The 22,870-nt window shown below is 41.7% G+C and overlaps 1 protein-coding gene across 1 annotated transcript in view; it reads left to right on the forward strand.

Annotated features, from left to right (window-relative positions):
- The window catches only part of LOC110519989 (actin-related protein 3), a 32,159-nt gene extending 10,122 nt beyond the window's left edge, over nucleotides 1–22,037 (forward strand). Inside the window, exons 4-12 of the mRNA XM_036974135.1 lie at nucleotides 647–757; nucleotides 2,687–2,782; nucleotides 3,008–3,115; nucleotides 3,921–4,064; nucleotides 18,076–18,249; nucleotides 19,379–19,471; nucleotides 19,691–19,816; nucleotides 20,022–20,105; nucleotides 20,939–22,037. Of these exons, the coding sequence (XP_036830030.1) occupies nucleotides 647–757; nucleotides 2,687–2,782; nucleotides 3,008–3,115; nucleotides 3,921–4,064; nucleotides 18,076–18,249; nucleotides 19,379–19,471; nucleotides 19,691–19,816; nucleotides 20,022–20,105; nucleotides 20,939–21,034 (1,032 nt within the window). The 3' untranslated portion in view covers nucleotides 21,035–22,037. The remainder of the gene's footprint in view (nucleotides 1–646; nucleotides 758–2,686; nucleotides 2,783–3,007; nucleotides 3,116–3,920; nucleotides 4,065–18,075; nucleotides 18,250–19,378; nucleotides 19,472–19,690; nucleotides 19,817–20,021; nucleotides 20,106–20,938) is intronic.
- The last annotated feature ends 833 nt before the right edge of the window (nucleotides 22,038–22,870 follow it).

The following is a 22,870-nucleotide window of genomic DNA, read 5'->3' on the forward strand; positions in this document are numbered from 1 at the left end:
CCACACGATGCCATACATGTGGTCTGCAGTTCTGAGGCTGGTTGAACATACTGCCAGATTCTCTAAAACAACGTTGGAGGCGACTTATGGTAGAGAAATGAACATTGCATTTTCTATCAACAGCTCTGGTGGACATTTTTGCAGTCAGCATGCCAATTGCACGCTCACTGAACTTGAGACATTGGTGGCGTTGTAACAACTACACGTTATAGAGTAGCCTTTTATTGTCCCCAGCACACTGTGCACCTGTGTAATGATCATGCTGTTTTTAATCAGCTTCTTAATATGTCACAAGTATCAAGTGGAATGATTTATCTTTGCAAAGGAGAAATGCTCACTAACAGGGATGTAAACAAATTTGTGCACAACATTTTTGAGAAATTCGCTTTTTGTGCGTATGAAACATTTCTGAGATCTTTTATTTCAGCTCATGAAACATGGGACCAACTCAACTACATGTTGCGTTTTATATTTTCGTTCAGTGTACCTGGTTTGTCACTAGGTCATGTCCTAAATGTAAGTTGGTGTACTTGAAGTTTCATTCAACCATGCACTAAAGTGTATGTTGGTATACTTGGTGTCACTTAGTAATTTACTTGCCTTTGTGTTTGCCTGTGTGACTGACCTTTGACCTCTCGCCCACCAGTGGCCGATCCGTCACGGCATCGTGGAGGACTGGGACCTAATGGAGAGGTTCATGGAGCAGGTCATCTTCAAGTACCTGAGGGCAGAGCCTGAGGACCACTACTTCCTGTTGGTAAGAGGCCCATGGGCCAAATGGGATATTTACGGAATAGGAAGAAACCATATTGATGGATAGAGGGTAGGCTCTCTTTCCAACGTCATGGGAGAAACAAAAACCATCTGTACTGTGGAACTCAAGGGCCTAAGTTGTGCACCCGTGGTTTAAAAAAGTGATGTCATAAATGTCAAGAGTCTTGAGGAAGTACGACTATATCGGCACTGTGAACCATATGAAATGGATCCTCTAGTGAAGGGAACTGAAACGAAATGTTTTAAACAGTCGGCCAAAATCTTTACATAATGAGCTTTATCTCATTCTCTGTGAAATGGGGTGCATTTAAAGCCAGTGTTTGTGATCCATTAACACAAAGTTGACTATTCCTTAAAAGGTTGAAAATAGAGCCTATTTCAAAAGGACTTCTTAACTTAACCCTGACAGTTATACATGCATTGTGAGGCTCTTAAAATGCATTGTAACTAAGACCTGTTCTGCAGGTTCAAAGCGAGGAGTTTTGCATATAATTGAGGTGACGGTCATGGAATTTTGGATGACGTTTATTCACCTAAAATAGGTGAATAGAGGAAAAATGAAAAGAAATGAAGGTACTTATTCAAGAACGGTCAAGTGTAATGTATTACAAAAATAAAGCGAATTAGATGGAATATTTTCAAAAATGCAACGTTTTTCTTGAATCTTCAGCATGAAAATAATACCAAAAATTATGTATTTATTTAATCCAAAGTTAAATCTAGAATCGGCTTCCTATTTTCGCAGAAAAGCATCCTTCACTCATGCTGCCAAGCATAGCCTCGTAAAACCGACCATCAGCATGAGTGAAGGATGCTTTTCTGCGAAAATAGGAAGCCCCGACTTCGGCGATGTCATTTACAAAATAGCCTCCAACACTCTACTCAACAAATTGGATGCAGTCTATCACAGTGCCATCCGTTTTGTCACCAAAGCCCCATACTACCCACCACTGCGATCTGTATGCTCATTGGCTGACCCTCGCTTCATACTCGTCACCAAACCCACTGGCTCGAGGTCATCTACAAGTCTCTGCTAGGTAAAGCCCCTCCTTATCTCAGCTCACTGGTCACCATAGCAGCACCCACCCGTAGCACGAGCTCCAGCGGATATATCTCACTGGTCACCCCCAAAGCCAATTCTTCCTTTGGCTTCCTTTCCTTCCAGTTCTCTGCTGCCAATGACTGGAACGAACTGCAAAACTCACTGACGCTGGAGACTCATATCTCCCTCACTAGCTTTAAGCACCAGCTGTCAGAGCAGCTCACAGATCACTGCACCTGTACATAGCCCATCTGTAAATAGCCCATCCAACTACCTCATCCCCATATGGTATTTATTTATCTTTCTCCTTTGCACCCCCACTATCTCTACTTGTATATTCAACTTCTGCACATCTACCATTCCAGTGTTTAATTGCTATTTTGTAATTACTTCGCTACCATGGCCTATTTATTGCCTTCCCTCCCTTATCCTACCTCATTTGCACACACTTTATATAGACTTTTTCTACTGTATTATTGACTGTATGTTTGTTTTTCCCATGTGTAACTCTGTCTTGTTATATGTGTCGAACTGCTTTGCTTTGTCTTGGCCAGGTCGCAGTGGTAAATGAAAGCTTGTTCTCAATTAGCCCCCCTGGTTAAATAAAGGTTAAATAAATAAAAACGTTGTGAACGAGTCCATGTTAACGCTGAAACGGACTCTACCGCACGAATGCCCGGCCATCCGGTCTTCAATCAGCTGTTCATTCCACACGCTAAAATAATTAAAAGGTCATAACCGTCGGTTTTTCGGTAATTGTGCCAGCCCTAATTGAGTGTCCATGTGGTTGTTATTAAACCTGATGCGGGTTGGATTAGTGTGTCTGTGTGTGGAAGTCTTAACTCCCAGTACTGTGGTGTCCTCTTGCAGACAGAGCCTCCTCTGAACACACCAGAGAACAGAGAGTACACAGCAGAGATCATGTTTGAGTCCTTCAACGTCCCAGGGCTCTATATCGCAGTGCAGGTAAAGCTTAATCTCTGGGAACACAATTTTATCTAGCACACACACACACAGCTGTAATGCTGTTAAACTGTATAAAACACAGACTCCGTGACTGCCTCTGCTGTTTAATGTTGTGGTAAAGGATGTGGTCAATGACATTGCGGACTTGCTGATGTAGGACACGACAGTGTTGTTTTACAATGGTGTCACATTGATGCTGTTTTCTCTGTCCCCCCCCCCCCCAAGGCTGTCCTGGCACTGGCGGCCTCCTGGACATCCAGACAGGTAGGGGAGAGGACACTGACGGGGACGGTCATCGACAGTGGAGACGGAGTCACCCACGTTATCCCTGTGGTGAGTGGCACATCAGCTGACCTAAGGACAGCCTTCTCACACATGACAGAAAATACAGATATATTACAAACACAGTATAGGGAGATAACTTTTTGTAGTGGGGAGGTACAATCTGAACTGGTTTGTTTGTTCCATTACAAAGTGTTTGGATTCTGTGTGCCATACTGAACACAACCCTGGTTGTAGTGAAAGGCTCCCTCACCTCAGCCAGACCTTTAATCGTTCAAGTTGAGGTTCATGCGTCTCAATACTTTTCAGTGGCCTCATTTGCTTGTCTCCTTTTGTATTTTCTGAACTGATCTTAAAAAAGACTGGATTGGTAAAAGCCAGGGGTATGTTTTTTTTCTTGTCCATTTATTTTCAATCAGTGCAGATGATGGAGAGGAAACTATGAAAGTTGGCCACTGTATACTTTTGACACACAGACTTAGGTAAAGAAGGAATTTCCTGGCAAGAACACAAGTTGTGCAATGGTGATTTAGTCACCATTTTGGTTTTAAACTGCCCTGCAGGATGTACAAGCCACTGCTTATTCATGGTCATTCAAGTTTGGTAAAAGTATACAGTATATTCCCTCATACCAGTTTCACACTACTGAGCCAAATTTAAGCTGTACTGGCCTGGCCTTGTTACACATCCACCATATTTGCTGGAAACCATGCTGAAAAGGACAATGTGAAAATAAAACAGTAGAATAATTTAAACATTTATGCATCTACTTTGACCTATTCATTCTTATATGCTGTGACATCACCTTACTCCAAGCATTGTGAACTCTGACTCGTCTGTCTTTGTGTTGCTATAGGCTGAGGGCTACGTCATCGGCAGCTGTATAAAGCACATTCCCATCGCTGGTCGTGACATCACCTACTTCACCCAGCAGCTTCTGAGGGAGCGGGAGGTGGGCATCCCCCCAGAGCAGTCCCTGGAGACAGCCAAGGCAGTCAAGGTAGGTTGCAGCGAACTCCATTTCCGATCATCCACCACTCATCCTATTACTAACCACTGTACCGGTTCATAGTATAGTCAAGGAGCCAATCCTAGACCACATTTTCAACCCTAACTGTATCCCTGGTTCTCTGAGGCAAGTTTTCCCAGAATGTTGAATTCCTAATTGAAATTATCCTGTGTTGTCTTAGGGCATTTTCACACAGAAATTACATACCCTGTTGCAGTTCCGTAGGCTGTATGTTTCGCTTTCACAAGAACGGTTTCGGGGACGATTTACAACACATTCTATATGGTATTAGCATACTAGCTTGGCTTGACTACAACAGGTCAAAAGTTCCATACAAGTCACGCTACTGCATCACAATACCTGTCACTCTGGTCCCGGACCGACCACTCTGGCAGAAGTCTCACTGTTTTCTCTTTCTGGCACTAGTCTACTAGTCCCATTTATTGGTTTTTAAATCATGTAGAGGGCTTGGGCTGTTGCACAATAGCAACCAAAGCTCATGTAAGTCAGTTTATAACATTCCATAATTGGTTACTCTGAGAGTTCCTCATAATGACATTGGCTGTGGCCACAGGGCCTAAAAAGTAATTCCAATTTCTATTACTATTAGGGATAGACCAAATGGGGCAGTTCCATGCAATCTTATAGCCATACTAGGGCTGGGCGATATGGTCAAAATATCATATCACGGTATTTAATTTAAAAAAATAATTGGACAGTATTTTATGTTTTTTTAATGAAAGTTCTACATGTGCTTTGAGTAGTGTGTTACCGTAGGGTGGCAAGACATACATTCTAAGTGATTTCAACAGGTCTTTCTCCATTCTGTTTTATACTGTTCAATTCAACTTGTACCAAAATTAATTTCCAGCAATTTCTGCATTTACAGCACTCATTTGAGATCATTTCCACACTGCCTTAATGATATGGGCAAACAATCTAGACCTTTTTTTTAAACTAAGTGTTGCAATTTGACTTGCAATTTAGAGCAAAAACACTTGTGTGAACTATTTGAATCATGGAAATAGAAGGATTATTCTAATTCTATAGTTATTATATAATAGTGGGCACTTTGTATACAGTGTTGTTTGACATGACAACAAATGAAAATGCCAGGGAGGAGTTATTGTGACAGGTTAGGAACCGAAGTGTTGATATGCTGATTTCTACAGTGTTTCCTAGGGCACCCTATAATATTTGGCTATATTGAATGTTTTTCTTCGCTACTTCATGTAGCTAACGTTCTTGATTTGCGTCTTCCTCTTTGATTTAGAAGATACTGTTGCCCAAACAACATGCTGATTTAGGTCTACGTCAACGCTGGTATTATCAGGCTGTATAGCTAATTACGTTTGCGTTGCCTCGGTACATTTATTAGCGACTAACAACATTCAGGCCCAATTTGCTAAGAAAATAGAAACTAGCTGTTTGCAGATGTAAGAAACACAAACGATTAGTGTAATTATAGAACGCTAGTGAGTTTTTATTAAGAAGCAAAGTGAAAATGGCATCATTGTCATCAACATTGTTGCATGTGCTGCATTGACCGTGCAGACTGAATGCAAGTGTCTGGTGGTCGAGGAACAACAAATGTGCTCCTTGAGTGACGGGGCGGGGCTCGGGCTGTGTGGAAAGTGGCATGGAGAGCGATGACTCAAGTAGCAAAGTAAACTACAAAATTGGACATTACACACGGCATATCACATTTAACAAACCAAACATTCAACTACCGTTATAGAAGGTAAAGTAAAAACAAAAAACCAGTCCGTCCATGCATCGATAACGGTATATCGTAAAATATGGTATACTGCCCAGCCCTAAGCCATACCAACTATATCCATATCAACCGTCAGATAGGGTCTGCAACCGCCTACTGGAAGTAGCTTGTTTGAGTTGGAGACTCCGTGTGACTTTAAACATCATAAAGGACTTGGTTTGATGCATCTGAACATTTGGAGCTTACTTCCTAAACTGGATTACATTAAGATCTGGGCTATACATTCTGGTATTGACTGAAACTTGGATCTCTGGGGACATTCTGGAATCTGATATAATATTGAGGGTTATAATGTGTTCAGAGCTGATAATCATAGTAGAGGTGGTGGTGTGGCCATTCTTATTAAAAATAATTTGTCTTTTTACTGAAATCTATGTCCCTTGCCAAAGAATGTGAGCTACCATCTTTAAGCTTTTGTCTGCCATAGGGGTCTCAAGGAGTTAACTAGTTTGTTGTCGTCTTTTACTAAATCAGAAGTTATTATCCTGGGTGACCTAAATTGTGTAAAAGACGCATGTAATGATCTAAGCCTAACCCAGCTGGTGACTAATCCTACATGGACCAACCCTGAAGATCCTTCAAAGTCAACTCTGATTGATCTTATTTTAACGAATACACCAGATAAATATATTTCTACTGGTGTCTTCACCCAAGATATTAGTGACCATTGCCCACTTGTTTGTGTTCGAGATGTGAGAATACAAAAATCTAAGCCTCGTGTCATAACAAAGTGGAACTTTAACTTCAGTGAACATGCATTTTTACATGATCTTTATTTTAGTGACCTTGATTGTATTTTATCCATTCCATTCCTGAACCTGATTTTAGCTTTCAATATTTTTGCAGATGTGTTTAGTACTATTGTGGATTACCATGCTCCCTTCAAAAAATTAAGGATTAAAGGTAGATCCAATACCTGGTACACTCCGGAATTATCAGAAGTCATTCATAAAAGAGATGATGCTTGGGTCTGGGCTATGAACACAGGCTTAGGCCCAGATTGGCAAGTTTTTAAGCAACTGATGAATCATTGGGTAAGACAAATTTAGTAAGGCTAAACCTGATTATTTTGTTGCCTCTTTTGGATTGTAATGGGAACCCAGCTAAATTCTGGAAAACTGTCTACTCCCTGAAGGGTTCTACTTCCTCCTCTCTGCCACAACAAATTAATTCAGACACAAGCCCCCTTACAAAAAAAATGCCATCATTGATGCATTTAATCACCATTGTATTTATCTTTGAAATAATTTTTAAGCCTATTCACAATGATATTGGGCTGGATGCTGATAGGGGGGGATTTGCTTTTCTTTTAGGCTATTTACAGAAAAATAAGTCCTGGATGCTTTTCTAGCAATAGACAACAAAAAATCCACAGGGCCTGGCCAATTGGATCCCGGTCTGCTTAAGTGTGCAGCTCCCATCATGTTTTTCTCAATAACCCACATGTTTTATTTAATATTGTTATCAGGAAATATTCCAAAAGTATGGAAATCAGTTCTTGTGCTGCCACTTCATAAGGGTGGGGATAGTAGTGATCTTAATCATTATCACCTCATTTCAAGGCTTCCTTGGCAAGCTAAGCTTTGTGAATCCTTTGTAAATGTACAACTTTACTCTTTTTTTCTTTCTGAGAAATGTTTTTTGAGTGTAAACCAATCAGGGTTTAGGCCTGGGCATAGCGTTATTACAGCACCACTTTAGTTGCTAATGATCTTTTTTTAAATTGTTGAGAACAAGTTCTCATTTGCAACTGCGACCTGGCCAAGATAAAGCAAAGCAGTGTGACACAGACAACAACACAGAGTTACACATGCAGTAAACAATAAACAAGCCAATAACACAATAAACAAGTCAATGACACAGTAGAAAAAAAGAAAGTCTATGTACAGTGTGTGCAAAAGGCATGAGGAGGTAGGCAATAAATAGGCCATAGGAGCGATAAATGAGCAGATGACGATGTGCAAGTAGAGATACTGGTGTGCAAAAGAGCAGAAAAGTAAATAAAATAAAATAAAATAAAAACAGAATGGGGATGAGGTAGGTAGATTGGGTGGGCTATTTACAGATGGACTATGTACAGCTGCAGTGATCGGTTAGCTGCTCAGATAGTTGATGTTTAAGGTTGGTGAGGGAAATAAAAGTCTCCAACTTCAGCGATTTTTGCAGTTCGTTCCAGTCACTGGCAGCAGAGAACTGGAAGGAAAGGCGGCCAAATGAGATGTTGCTTTGGGGATGATCAGTGATCAGATGATCATGTTACCTGCAAGCACATGTGCTTATGGGTGGGTGTTGTTATCGTGACCAGTCAACTGAGATAAGGCAGAGTTTTACCTAGCATAGACTTATAGATGACCTGGAGCCAGTGGGTCTGGCGACGAATATGTAGCGAGGGCCAGCCGACTAGAGCATACAGGTCGCAGGGTGGGTGGTATAAGGTGATTTGGTAACAAAACGGATTGCACTGTGATAGACTGCATCCAGTTTGCTGAATAGAGTATTGGAGGCTATTTTGTAGATGACATCGCCGAATTCGAGGATTGGTAGGATAGGATAGTCAGTTTTACGAGGGTATTTTTGGCAGCATGAGTGAAGGAGGCTTTGTTGCGAAATAGAAAGCCGATTCTAGAGTTGATTTTGGATTGGAGGTGTTTAATATGAGTCTGGAAGGAGAGTTTACAGTCTAGCCAGACACCTAGGTATTTATAGTTGTCCACATATTCTAGGTCAGAACCGTCCAGGGTGGTGATGCTAGTCGGACGGCAGGGTGCGGGCAGCGAACGGTTGAAAAGCATGCATTTGGTTTTGATAGCATTTAAGAGCAGTTGGAGGCCACGGAAGGAGTGTTTTATGGCATTGAAGTTCGTTTGGAGGTTAGTTAGCACAGTGTCCAATGAAGGGCCAGATATATACAGAATGGTGTCGTCTGCGTAGAGGTGGATCAGGGAATCGCCCGCAGCAAGAGCGACATCATGGATATATACAGAGAAAAGAGTCGGCCCAGGAATTGAACCTTGTGGTACCCCCATAGACTGCCAGAGGTCCGGAGAACATGCCCTCCGATTTGACACACTGAACTCTGTCTGCAAAGTAGTTGGTGAACCAGGCAAGGTAGTCATTAGAAAAACCAAGGCTATTGAGTCTGCCGATAAGAATACGGTGATTGTCAGAGTCGAAATCCTTGGCCAGGTCGATGAAGACGGCTGCACAGTACTGTCTTTTATCGATGGCGGTTATGATATTGTTTAGTACCTTGAGCATGGCTGAGGTGCACCCGTGACCGGCTCGGGAAACCGGATTGCGCGGCGGAGAAGGTACGGTGGAATTCGAAATGGTCAGTGATCTGTTTATTAATTTGGCTTTCGAATGATTTTTTAGATAGGCAGGTTAGGATGGATATAGGTCTGTAACAGTGTGGGTCTAGGGTGTCACCCCCTTTGAAGAGGGGGATGACCGCGGCAGCTTTCCAATCTTTAGGGATCTCAGACGAACCAAAAGAGAGGTTGAAGAGGCTGGTAATAGGGGTTGCAACAATGGCGGCGGATAGTTTTAGAAAGGGAGGGTCCAGATTGTCTGGCCCAACTGATTTGTACGGGTCCAGGTTTTGCAGCTCTTTCAGAACATCTGCTGTCGGAGGTAAGCCCAGGCACTGAGTGATGATAAGAGGCCGTATCTCTGGATAAGCTGGTTATAATGGGTGAGGTCACCGCATGTGTGGAAGGTGGGACAAAGCAGGTATCACAGGTATAATGAGTGGAATTAGGGGCTCCATTGTAAACCTAAACAATGATAATTAACCTAAACAACAGTATAAGGCATATTGACATATGCGAGAGAAATACAGCGAGGCATAAAGTAATCACGGGTGTTGATTTGGAGAGCTAGCTAAGACAACAACGGGTGAGACAACAACAGCTAATCAGCTAAAACAACAACAGGTAAAATGGCGCGGGGCGGGGCGCCATGTTGACTAAGGATCCAAGCCAGATGGCGAAAGAGGTGTTGTAGTAATTTAGTTTTCTAGCCAGGAGATGTGCCTGGCTCACGGCTAACTGATGCTAGCTTCGGGGCAGGGGCATTAGCCACTATAGCCACTCGGTAGCAGCAGTGATCCGGTGCCAAGGTCCAAAGCTTACGGCAAGGATCCGGTGGAGTAGTGTGTTCTAGCCGTGTTGGAATCCGGGTGAACAACTGAGTAGGCCGGGAGTTGGGCCTCAGGGATAGCTTCGGTACTGGGTATCTCAGTGGGTGCTAACTAGCTGTAAAGATCAGGAGTAATGGTCCAGGGATTACGGCAGAAATCCGGCGTTGTAGTGGAGAGACAGTCCGTTACTGGTAGGCTGGCAAGTATTATCCAGGCTAAAAAGTACAAATAAAAAAGGGCTGGTATCTGTGCAGAAGGTAAAGGCCGATAGCAGTGGCTAACAATGACTAAATAGCTTGTAGCTAATTAGCTGGTTAGCTTCTGATGGCTAGGTGGTTCTTTCTATAAGGTCTAAAAATTAAAAATAATATCGGTTCCGTATCACATTGGGCGAGGCAGGTTACCGGAAGGTATAATTTAACTAAAATGGAGAATAGATTGAAAATAAAATTTTAATATACAGTGCCTTGCGAAAGTATTCGGCCCCCTTGAACTTTGCGACCTTTTGCCACATTTCAGGCTTCAAACATAAAGATATATAACTGTATTTTTTTGTGAAGAATCAACAACAAGTGGGACACAATCATGAAGTGGAACGACATTTATTGGATATTTCAAACTTTTTTAACAAATCAAAAACTGAAAATTTGGCGTGCAGAATTATTCAGCCCCTTTACTTTCAGTGCAGCAAACTCTCTCCAGAAGTTCAGTGAGGATCTCTGAATGATCCAATGTTGACCTAAATGACTAATGATGATAAATACAATCCACCTGTGTGTAATCAAGTCTCCGTATAAATGCACCTGCACTGTGATAGTCTCAGAGGTCCGTTAAAAGCGCAGAGAGCATCATGAAGAACAAGGAACACACCAGGCAGGTCCGAGATACTGTTGTGAAGAAGTTTAAAGCCGGATTTGGATACAAAAATATTTCCCAAGCTTTAAACATCCCAAGGAGCACTGTGCAAGCGATAATATTGAAATGGAAGGAGTATCAGACCACTGCAAATCTACCAAGACCTGGCCGTCCCTCTAAACTTTCAGCTCATACAAGGAGAAGACTGATCAGAGATGCAGCCAAGAGGCCCATGATCACTCTGGATGAACTGCAGAGATCTACAGCTGAGGTGGGAGACTCTGTCCATAGGACAACAATCAGTCGTATATTGCACAAATCTGGCCTTTATGGAAGAGTGGCTCTGGTCAGATGAAACCAAAATTGAACTTTTTGGCAACAATGCAAAACGTTATGTTTGGCGTAAAAGCAACACAGCTCATCACCCTGAACACACCATTCCCACTGTCAAACATGGTGGTGGCAGCATCATGGTTTGGGCCTGCTTTTCTTCAGCAGGGACAGGGAAGATGGTTAAAATTGATGGGAAGATGGATGGAGCCAAATACAGGACCATTCTGGAAGAAAACCTGATGGAGTCTGCAAAAGACCTGAGACTGGGACGGAGATTTGTCTTCCAACAAGACAATGATCCAAAACATAAAGCAAAATTTACAATGGAATGGTTCAAAAATAAACATATCCAGGTGTTAGAATGGCCAAGTCAAAGTCCAGACCTGAATCCAATCGAGAATCTGTGGAAAGAACTGAAAACTGCTGTTCACAAATGCTCTCCATCCAACCTCACTTGAGCTCGAGCTGTTTTGCAAGGAGGAATGGGAAAAAATGTCAGTCTCTCGATGTGCAAAACTGATAGAGACATACCCCAAGCGACTTACAGCTGTAATCGCAGCAAAAGGTGGCGCTACAAAGTATTAACTTAAGGGGGATGAATAATTTTGCACGCCCAATTTTTCAGTTTTTGATTTGTTAAAAAAGTTTGAAATATCCAATAAATGTCGTTCCACTTCATGATTGTGTCCCACTTGTTGTTGTTTCTTCACAAACAAAAATACAGTTTTATATCTTTATGTTTGAAGCCTGAAATGTGGCAAAAGGTCGCCGAATACTTTCGCAAGGCACTGTATATATACAAAAAATACAAAAGTACAACGAGAGAACGAACCAAACACATCTGCACTGCTACACCATTTTGGAAACAGTCAACAGTCAACAGTCATTGTCAATGTCTTAGACACTACAATTAAATGTGCTGCTTTGTTTGTGGATCTGTCAACAGCATTTGATACTGTTTATATTGATTAAGTTGTCCTCGATAGGCTTGAGCTCTGACACCTATTTATGGTTTCATGATTACCTTAGTGGCAGAACTCAGACCATTGTGATTGATTGGGTTAAGTACGAATTTCTTGAAATACGTAAATGTGTTCCACAGGGGTCGATACCAGGACCTGTTCTTTTCACTATTTATAGTAATTTTTTAAAAAAAAATTTAGATTTAATCTATATGCAGATTATCCTATTATGTACGCAATTACCCCGACTGCTGACCTGGCTGTGACATGGCTACAGTCTGATTTTGCTGTTGTGCAGGAAGCCCTTACAGATTTTAAAACTCGTGCTTAATAGAGTACCACAGTATGAGTCATAATACCCATAAAACCTAGCAGTCAAACTAGGAAATGGTTCCAGTCATTTTTCCACAATTCATTTTGTTGAGAAAAGTCACCTTGTCCGTGAGAGATTTACATGGTAAGGTACTTTGTGAAAACGGTGCCGACAGAGAGGGCTGCCTCGCTTCTTGCTCTTAGGAAACTTTGCAGTATTTCGTTTTTTATTAATATGTATTATTTATTACATTGTTAGCCCAGAAAATCTTTTGTGTTATTACATACAGCCGGGAAGAACTATTGGATATCAGAGCGGCGGTAACTCATCAGCACTACCAGCATCACGACCAGGAATACGACTTTCCCAATGCAGATCCTTTGTTCGCACCCCCCAGGGCAATTGAACTGATTCCAGAAGCCGACCCAAAACAACACCGGCAAAGAAGAGGTACTCTGGGTGTTCCTTGAGTCCAATTTAGGAGGTGCACACACCACCCACCACTTCCAAGTATATTACTCGCTAATATTCCGTCTCTGGATAATAAAGTTGACGAGCTCAGGGCATGGGTCTCTTTCCAGAGAGACATCAGGGATTGTAACATACTCTGCGTCACGGAAACATGACTTTCTCGGATATACTGCCCGAATCGGTCCAACCAGCTAAATTCTCAGTTCATGGTGTAGATAGGAATAAATATCTCTGGGAAGAAGGATGGGGGTGTATGTTTCATGATTAACGACTCATGATGTAAGAATGCTGTTCATTGACTATACAGTGGTTATTCCTTTAAAAGTTGTCATACTGCGGCACAGCTTGCATGGTGCCACAGAATTCTATGGCTCGTTATTTAAGTGTCAGCCATTGTTGCCATTAATGCTGGTTAATGCTAATTTGACCACCAGAGGGCATCTTTGAAGTTAAGTTATTGAAATAACATGGAGCTGTAGACCCAAGAGTCCTGTTTACTGTACAGTAGGTGTTTTAGTATAACTTACTAATTGGCATACAGGCCAACATACTGTAGCACCATGACCAGGATCTCTATTCATTTAAGTGAGCAGATTGAGGCTTTCAGGGGGAATGGAAAATCTATTGGAGACATTTCAAAAAAGATTGGGGATTATGTAGCTGAGATGTACGGCAGTTGAAATAAACACCTGCATTATGACAGGTTATTTTTAACATTTTATTAACGAAAGCATAAAGATGTTGATGAAAACATACTGCGCATTATGTGCTTTATCAGGCACTTTGCGGTTGCATGAGGTTTGGAGTTAGAAATGTAAAACTTTAGAGTAAATAATACATTACTGTAAATAAACACAACATCTACAGTGGTACAAATATATTATTGGGGGAAAAAAATCTGTTACAATTTTCAATGTTACACTAACAAGTGGTTGCCATGGTGAATAATCCAATAGTAATTGGTATAACTCCGTGGGGCGACGCACAATTGGCCTAGCGTTGTCCGGGTTAGGGACGGTCTGGCCATTAGGGATATCGTTGTCTCCTCCTCGCACTAGTGACTCTTGTGGCGGGCCGGGCGCAGTGCACGCTAACCAGGTCGCCAGGTGCACGGTGTTTCCTCCGACACAGTGGTGCGGCTGTCTTTCGGGTTGGATGCGCGCTGTGTTAAGAAGCAGTGCGGCTTGGTTGGGTTGTGTTTCGGAGGCTTTTGACCTTCGTCTTTCCCGAGCCCGTACGGGAGTTGTAGCGATGAGACAAGATAGTAACTACAAACAATTGGATACCACGAAATTGGTATCTGGATGGCCCTGGATGTCTAATTCAATTTGGAGGATTCTAAATTAATATCTAAGGACAAATCTGGTCTGTGAGAATATGTAATAGATTAGCGTTCTAACTCACCCTTGTGATAGTGTGGTGCAATGACCAAATGCCACCATCTACCACTAACGGTTGTGGCATAAGCTCAAAACTTTTAAAGGAAGAACCACTGTAGCTCAGCATTCAACACCATAGTACCCTCCAAGCTCATCAATAAGTTTGAGGCCCTGGGACTGAACCCCACCATCTGCAACTGGGTCCTGGACTTCCTGACTGGCCTCCCCCAGGTGGTGAAGGTAGGAAATACCTCCACTTCGCTGATCCTCAACACTGCGGCCCCACAAGGGTGCGTGCTCGGTCCTCTCCTGTACTCCATGTTCACCCATGACTGTGTGGCCAAGCATGCCTTCAACTCAATCATCAAGTTTGCAGATGACACAACAGTAGTAGGCTTGATTACCAACAATGACAAGACAGCCTACTGGGATGAGGTAAGGGCTCTGGGAGTGTCGTGCCAGGAAAATAACCTCTCACTCGATGTCAACAAAACAAAGGAGATGGACTTCAGGAAACAGCAGAGGGAGTATACTACCCTATCCACATCGACGGGATAGCAGTGGAGAAGGTGGAAAGCTTCAAGTTCCCCGGTGTACAGATCACTGACAAACGGAAATGGTCCACTCACACAGACAGTGTTTTGAAGAAGGCGCAACAGCGCCTCTTCAACCTCAGGAGGCTGAAGAAATTTGGCTTGTCAGCTAAAACCGGCACAAACTCCTTACAGAGAGTTCTCCAGAGGGTGGTGCGGTCTGTCCAACGCATCACTGGGGGCAAACTACCTGCCCTCCAGGACACCTACAGCACCTGATGTCACAGGAAGGCCAAAAAATATAATCAAGGACAACCACTCAAGCCACTGTCTATTCACCCCGCTATCATACAGAAGGCGAGGTCAGTACAGGTGCTTCGAAGTTGGGACCGAGAGACTGAAAAACAGCTATCTCAAGGCCATCGGACTGTTAAATAGCCATCACTAGCATATTAGAGGCTGCTGCCTATAAACATAGATTTAGAATCTCCGGCCACTTTAATAAATGGAAAACTAGTCACTTTAATAATGTCTACATATCTTGCATTACCTATCATATGTATATACTGTATCCTATACTACTCTACTGTATCTTATTCTATGCTGTGTTGACATTGCTCGTCCATATACTTTTATATTCTTAATTCCATTATTTTACTATATGTGTGTGTATTGGGTATATGTTGTGTAATTGTAAGATATTACTGCACTACTCCTCGGATGGTGCTATAATCGAGTCCATGTGTACAAATACCTTAGTTTTTAAAACTACGTTTTAAATTATTTATTTTTTACAGAAGCAGATCTTGTCTCTCTTTAGTCAGCAGGAAGCAGATTTTGCAGTCAATCTTTCTACCTGTTTATTATGGTGATACTATTTATCAAAGTGCAGCCGCCTCTACTCTTAAACCCTTGGATGCCGTTGGAGGAATTGGTGCCTCTAGGTAAATTCAGACGGGTGTAACGTGACCTTTCTACTGAAGAATATTTTTTTTATATATAGAATTGTGTTTTGCTTTTCGTGTATTGTTGTGTATTTTATTGTGTATATGAATGTGTAGTTTAATGTGTTTTATTGTATTTTGACGGGTATTGTGGTGCTATACAGGGCTCATCTGGAAAATAGACCTTGGTCTCAACATTGTCTCCCTGTCAAAAGAAAGGTTAAATATATTGTGACTGTATGAAGGTATGCGCCCCAACAGCATTCCTCTATCAACCACCAGCCACCACTCACACAGTTAAGATTTGGTCACTGTTTGCACTTAAAGTTGGGAAGTTGACTGAGTATATGAATAGTGCTAGCACACCTCACAATGTTTTATGAAATGTAAATAAAGAAAATACTAAACCAAGAGGTCTTAAAGAGGATGTGAAATGTTCACTTTGCCTGTAGTGTGTTGACTTGAACACTAGGTGGAACCCTTATTCCACCGGAAAGTTTCATACCTCAACGCAAAGAACAACATCACTTGATATTCAAACTGCTCTTTTGTGAAGAAGTTTGAAACGTGGGATACATGGACGTGGTTCTGATTTTGATTGTTTTGTTCGGTTTACAATTCAAGATAGACCGCTTGACTCCCCTGGTGTTTCTTAGGGTGTGCTGTTCCCATTAAACCCATGCTTGTAATTGCGGCTCGTTTTTACCAGAATCCATTGTGATTCACTTCGCTTCCTTTGATCCAAAGCAGTAAATGTTTATTGGAAGACTCATCTAAAATCCTTGTTGGCCCTTGTGTTGAAGATAAGTGTTTGTCTCGCAGTGAAAAACAATTATCAGGCTTTTCATCCTACGGAGACTTGACTACTGACTGCAATTGGTAGCTTGATTTGTATTCAGTGTTGGAAAAGAGCTATCCAATCATTTGCGTTCATATCTACCACAACGTGTGTTATGGAGAATTAAGTGGAGTCCTGGGTTTTTTGACAAAATTATTTAGAACGTAATTAAGGCCAAACTCATGTGGGTCTTAACAAGGCTGAAATCATGCAGGTCCTTAATCGGCAACGGCTTAATCGAGGAAGAAGAGTCACTGGTCTCAGTATTTAACCAATATGTTTTTACCTCCCTGAGTTGATTTGCTCATCAAGATAAATACTCAAACTTAAAACAATAAATAACTATTGAACTTTTTAAAACTTTCAGTTCTGCTCTGTAAGACCACACTGGTCCTACATGATGTAACATGCAGTGAGCTCCAAACTATTGGGACAGTGGCACATTTTTGTGTGTTTTGGCTCTGTACTCCAGCACTTTGGATTTGAAATTATACAATGACTATGAGGTTGAAGTGCAGATTGTCCGCTTTCATTTGAGAGTATTTTCATCCATATCATGTGAACCTTTTAGAAATTACATCACTTTCTGTACATATTCCCTGCATTTTAGGGGACCAAAAGTATTGTGACAAATGCATTTATGTGTATTAAAGTAGTAAAAAGTGAAGTATTTGGTCTGAGATTCATAGCACCCAATGACTACATCAAGCTTGTGACTACACATTTGTTGGATGCATTTGCTGTTTGTTTTGGTTGTGTTTCAGATAATTTTGTGCCCAATAGAAAATAATGGTGTATTGTGGGATTTTGGAGTCACTTTTTATTGTTAATAATAATATATGTTTCTAAACTCTTCTATGCTACCATGACTTCAGACAGTCCTGAATGAATCATGAATAATGATGAGTGAGAACGTTAGAGGCATAAATATCACCCCCTCCCCATATGCTAAACTCCCCTATTGTAATGGTGAGAGGTTAGTATGTCTTGGGGTATGATATTTTTGCGTCTGACTTTCTCACTGAACATTATTCATGATTCATTCAGGACTATCCATAGCATCCTCCACTATCCATAGCATCCTCATTTTAATGTGAAAGTGTTTAATATTATATTCTTATTTGCATTAAAAGTGGCACAATACATTATTTACCATTCATTTCTGAGAAACAACCAACACAAACGGCAAATGCATCCAAGTTTGTGTACTAGGATTATGGGACCAAGTAATACACTTTTGACTACTTTAAATACACAAATAACTGAATTTATCCCCATACTTATGGTCCCCTAAAATGGGGGGGGTTACAAAAAGGGCTGTAATTTCTAAAGGTTTCACCCTATATGGATGAAAATACCCTCACATTAAAGCTGTATCCTTTCAAATCCTATGTCGCCAGTTACACTGTAGTAAAGCATCCACTCACTCTTTGTCTTCCATGTCTTTTTACACCAGGAGCGGTTCAGCTACGTGTGTCCGGACCTAGTGAAAGAGTTCAGCAAGTACGACACGGACGGCTCCAAGTGGATCAAGCAGTACACCGGCATAAACAACATCAGCAAGAAGGAGTTCACCGTCGACGTAGGCTACGAGCGCTTCCTCGGCCCTGAGATCTTCTTCCACCCGGAGGTTAGCAGTGAGCACTTTGCTATTTAAACGGCTGCATAGCAAGAGGTTTGCGCTATGCTAATTACCTAGCATACTATGATTGGGAGATGTTCCTCTTCAGTGCCATCCCACATTAGCATAATGTTAGCAGAACTCTGACCCCCAGGTCTCTAGGTTAGAGTAGCTTAAAATGAGTGGTTAGGACCATCATAAGTAGGGTACTACCACACTGAAAGCACAGATTACCTATAAATACAAACTACAGCCAGAAGATGAGTTGTGCAGTTAAGGGCTGCAGAGGCCAGAGTGGATGATGGATAAAGACGTCTTTAAAATGGTTAAGATGTTATTTTAAGGTTACACTATGCAGAAATTGCTCCGCCATTTCCTGGTTGCTAAAACTCTAGTAGGTTGCCTAATTTCAGTTTATGTGACAAAATAAGCTAGAATAGTGTAGAGAATCATTGTACCATCTAAACTGCTGTGAAATATATTTTCCATAACCAAAAATATGGTTTCAGCTGTTTGAATCTGGTGTACAAACCCAAAAGTAAAAGATAAACTTAAGAACGGGAAGCATAGAAATAGGACAGGTCTACTGCTTCTTAGGCTTGCTTTCAGGTAGAATGATAGATCTATAACTCACATTGCTATGTGAATTTGGTCAGGTCGACCAAAAAGTTACATATTGCCACCGGCCGCGACCGGGAAGTCCATGGTGCGACGCACAATTGGCCTAGCGTCGTCCGGGTTAGGGAGGGCTTGGTCGGTAGGGATGTCCTTGTCTCATCGCGCACCAGCGACTCCTGTGGCGGGCCGGGCGCAGTGCGCGCTAACCAAGGTTGCCAGGTGCACGGTGTTTCCTCCGACACATTGGTGGAGCTGGCTTCCGGGTTGGATGCGCGCTGTGTTAAGAAGCAGTGCGGCTAGGTTGTGTATCGGAGGACGCATGACTTTCAACCTTTGTCTCTCCCGAGCCCGTACAGGAGTTGTAGCGATGAGACAAGATACTAGCTACTACAACAATTGGACACCACGAAATTGGGGAGAAAAAGGGGTAAAAATCCCCCCCCCCCCCCCAAAAAAAAAAAGAGAACATGAACACACTTTTAAACTCTCTCTCACACTCTTCTTCCTCACAATCCACCAGTTTGCCAATCCTGACTTCACCCAGCCCATCTCTGAAGTTGTGGACGAGGTTATCCAGAACTGCCCCATTGATGTCAGACGTCCCCTTTACAAGGTAATCATATCCCTGAACTACATGGATATTGGTTTAAAAACCACATCCAATTAATATCCAATCAGCACTTTGGGTTTGACTTGTACAGACTTATCGGTTCTCTGGGCCCTTTCAATATTGTGTGTATGTGTGTGGTGTGTGTGCTCGAGTTGAACCCTGTTTTGTGTGTTAGGGCATGTGTTAACCAATCTTGACTAGACGCACTGTGTTCTTCTCCAGAACATTGTATTGTCGGGCGGCTCCACCATGTTCAGGGACTTTGGGCGGCGTCTGCAGAGGGACCTGAAGAGGACGGTGGATGCCAGGCTGAAGATGAGCGAGGAGCTGAGCGGGGGCAAGCTCAAGGTGAGAGCAGTCTCTAGTCATGGTGATCTTACTAGAGTTGTCTCTTTAGCCTAATAATAGTGGTCCCCACGAGCTGCTCCTGTTCTTTTTCCTGTTTTTTTTTCTCTTCGTTGTAACCAGCTACAGTTTTGGCAGAGCATTAGGTTAATGTAGGAGGTGAGAAATGTAAGATCTTTATTTGTGTTGTTTGCTTTTGCCCTCTCAGCCCAAACCAATCGATGTGCAAGTCATCACTCATCATATGCAGAGATATGCAGTGTGGTTCGGAGGATCCATGTTAGCATCAACTGTAAGTTTCACAAATCCGTTGCGCCGTTCCGTAGGGAGAAACGGAACTAAAACTAAAATTGTGGAAATTAGTATTAGTTGTTCTATGGCACACATTTCCTGTTATAAGGAAACCTCTTACTTGGCACATAGTAAAGCAACTTAATGATTGGAAATGTAATTCAGAAAATGTTATTTTATGCCATCTGCAAGACTTGCCTACCTAAAAATGTAGTAGTGCTGAAAGGTTACTGTCAGCACTTTAGCTGAATTTCAGTGATTTGCATTGTCAGCATACTTAAGGGCATGCTATCTTCCAGTTTCCCTGTAACTCAGTTGAAATGCAAAAGTTTGTTTTATTTTTTAAATAAAGTCCTTATTTTAATTGAATATGGAAAGGAAACGCCCATAATGTACTGGGGAGCATCCTTTGACAATGTTTCGGTAGGTTACAACATTGCATGACTCATGATGAGCCAAACGATTGGCACTTTTTTTTAGAACAGGAACTCTGGGACTGTATGATGTGTCTGTGAAGTGAGTTGTCATCAGCGCGAGATTTTACAGCACAGCATTAGACTTTTAGTCTTAGGTTGTCCAGGGCATCATTTATTTGTTTCTGTTTTATGAAATGTCCTTTTTTGGTTTGTATGGTTGAGATGCGCATCTGAAACATGTTTTTAAGATGAAAAAAGGAGGGAACCTCTGTGTCGAGTTCCAGGTGCTGGTTTTGACAGGAACAACTAGTATTCTAAAACAAGCGTCAAAACCGCACACAAAGGTTGTTTATGTTTTCATTTGTTTGTCTTTTATTCAAATATGCCAAATATCAACACATTGCTTTCTCTTTTCTAGCCTGAGTTCTACCAGGTATGCCACACCAAAAAGGACTATGAGGAGATTGGCCCTAGCATCTGTCGCCACAACCCCGTGTTCGGAGTCATGTCTTAACTGTGGCCCTCCAACATCCTAATGGTTAGACCGGGTGGGGTCGGTAGGGTTGGGTTGGGTTGGGAGGGGAGACAGTTGGTCAGGGGTGGTGAGTTTGTGCTTTTTGATTGCTTGTTCACTCTGGATGTACAGAACGAGAGGCGATACAGAGTTTTTTTTTGTTTTTTTTTATGAGAAAAAAAGAAACAGTCCGGCTGGAAAATGTATTGTGAATGTTCCTTTTTTTGTTTTGTTTTTGTTTTCCAAAATGAGGGAAATATGGTTTCTAAACCAAAACAATAAAAGATCATTTCCGGATCTGTCAAGCAACATGCAGAAAGCTAAACGATGATGGTAAGGATGGTGGTGGTTGATGTAATGATGATGACAACATTGATGATAATAAAATCAGAAGTCATAAAACATTATTTATGTTTAAAGAACTTGAGTCCGAGCGATATCTGACGACTCGAAGATATCGTTGATCATGCCAAGGTTATAGAACATATTAATGTCGTCTTTATGTTCCATTTAATTTTTCTGCTTCAAATGCACTTCACTTTGTGTATCACAGCAAGAGCTTGTTTATATTTCGTAAAGGTTTTTTATATGTAAAACTTGGGAAATTGGGGAAAGTTTTTATTGCATACCAGTATCAGCAAGTGACTGTTTTAACCCACAATGCAGCTTTGATACGCAGTATTTTCTTAAGTTAGAAAACTGAAATGTTTCTCCCTCATCATTCCCCCATTGTCTGTCCTTGCTATTCTCCCTTTAATTCTACATTAACATGCCTTCGCTTTCACTTTCGACCATGCCAGATTTCCCTCATCTATGTCTTAGCGAAAGAAAATAAAACGATTCATGAAATGATAACAATGAAATTGAAAGAGCGTGACTGTCGGACCAGTATTGTTAGCCTAGATTTGTTTTCAAATTAAATACCAAATTATTAAAAAAAAGATGGGATTTGTTTATTTAATGCCTCGCAACATTCCAATAAAGGCTCAGATTTGTTTCTTAAGTGGGCTATCGTTTTTTTTCATGATTAGCATTTTTATTGAGATTTCAAACAGAAATTTAACAGCACGGGCAGCAAACGCAGTCAACACCCCACAGTGTCATAAAGATCTCTAGCCTATGTTGAACAAAAAGCGAAAAGACTGGAATATATCCATTTTTGACTGGGTTCTTGTTTGCTGCGTCTCAAATTTCGTCCAGTGCGATGTCACTGGACATCTAGCATATATCTTAAGATCTTAAGATATTTTTATGTAGTTGATGGAAATCGATGCTTTGTTTTAGTGTGGGATGTGACTGACATGCAAAACAAAGTTTTTACACTTGTAGTTTTACCCATAAGTCAATCTTTTCATTGGAGCCATTGAGTTGTCATTTGCGAGGCATCCTTGAGAAATGTCACATTAGCATGTATTGCCCTGTCCCATTCTGTCTTGCGGTCTGAGCTCTAAGCACTGCCAAATGTGTGACATGTTGCTGAGTACAAAACACTTTGGGTTTGTCACAGGTCTCACAGGTCGAGTGCAAAATGATCTAGGGAAATGCGCTGCTACACCCTCGCACCCCGGAAATGTTTTATAACATGCATTGAGAGACTGCAAGACCAGGAGAATAGGATAAGGCTTATGTCTCCAAGAATACTCCATCAGGAAGTGATATCAAACAGAGAACAGGTGGTGATGCCAGCATTGGGCCATGGTCACATTGGGATTTCGTGTTGAAGAATTTGAGGGAGCCCATGTTTTTTTCTAGTGGGAGTCATCTGTTGCCGGACAACCAAGATTATTGTCTGAAGATGAAGAAACCCACAAACGGTTCGTCTTTTCGTGCTAACTT

This window comes from Oncorhynchus mykiss, chromosome 3 (assembly GCF_013265735.2).
Source record: "Oncorhynchus mykiss isolate Arlee chromosome 3, USDA_OmykA_1.1, whole genome shotgun sequence".
NCBI classification, from domain to species: Eukaryota; Metazoa; Chordata; class Actinopteri; order Salmoniformes; family Salmonidae; genus Oncorhynchus; species Oncorhynchus mykiss.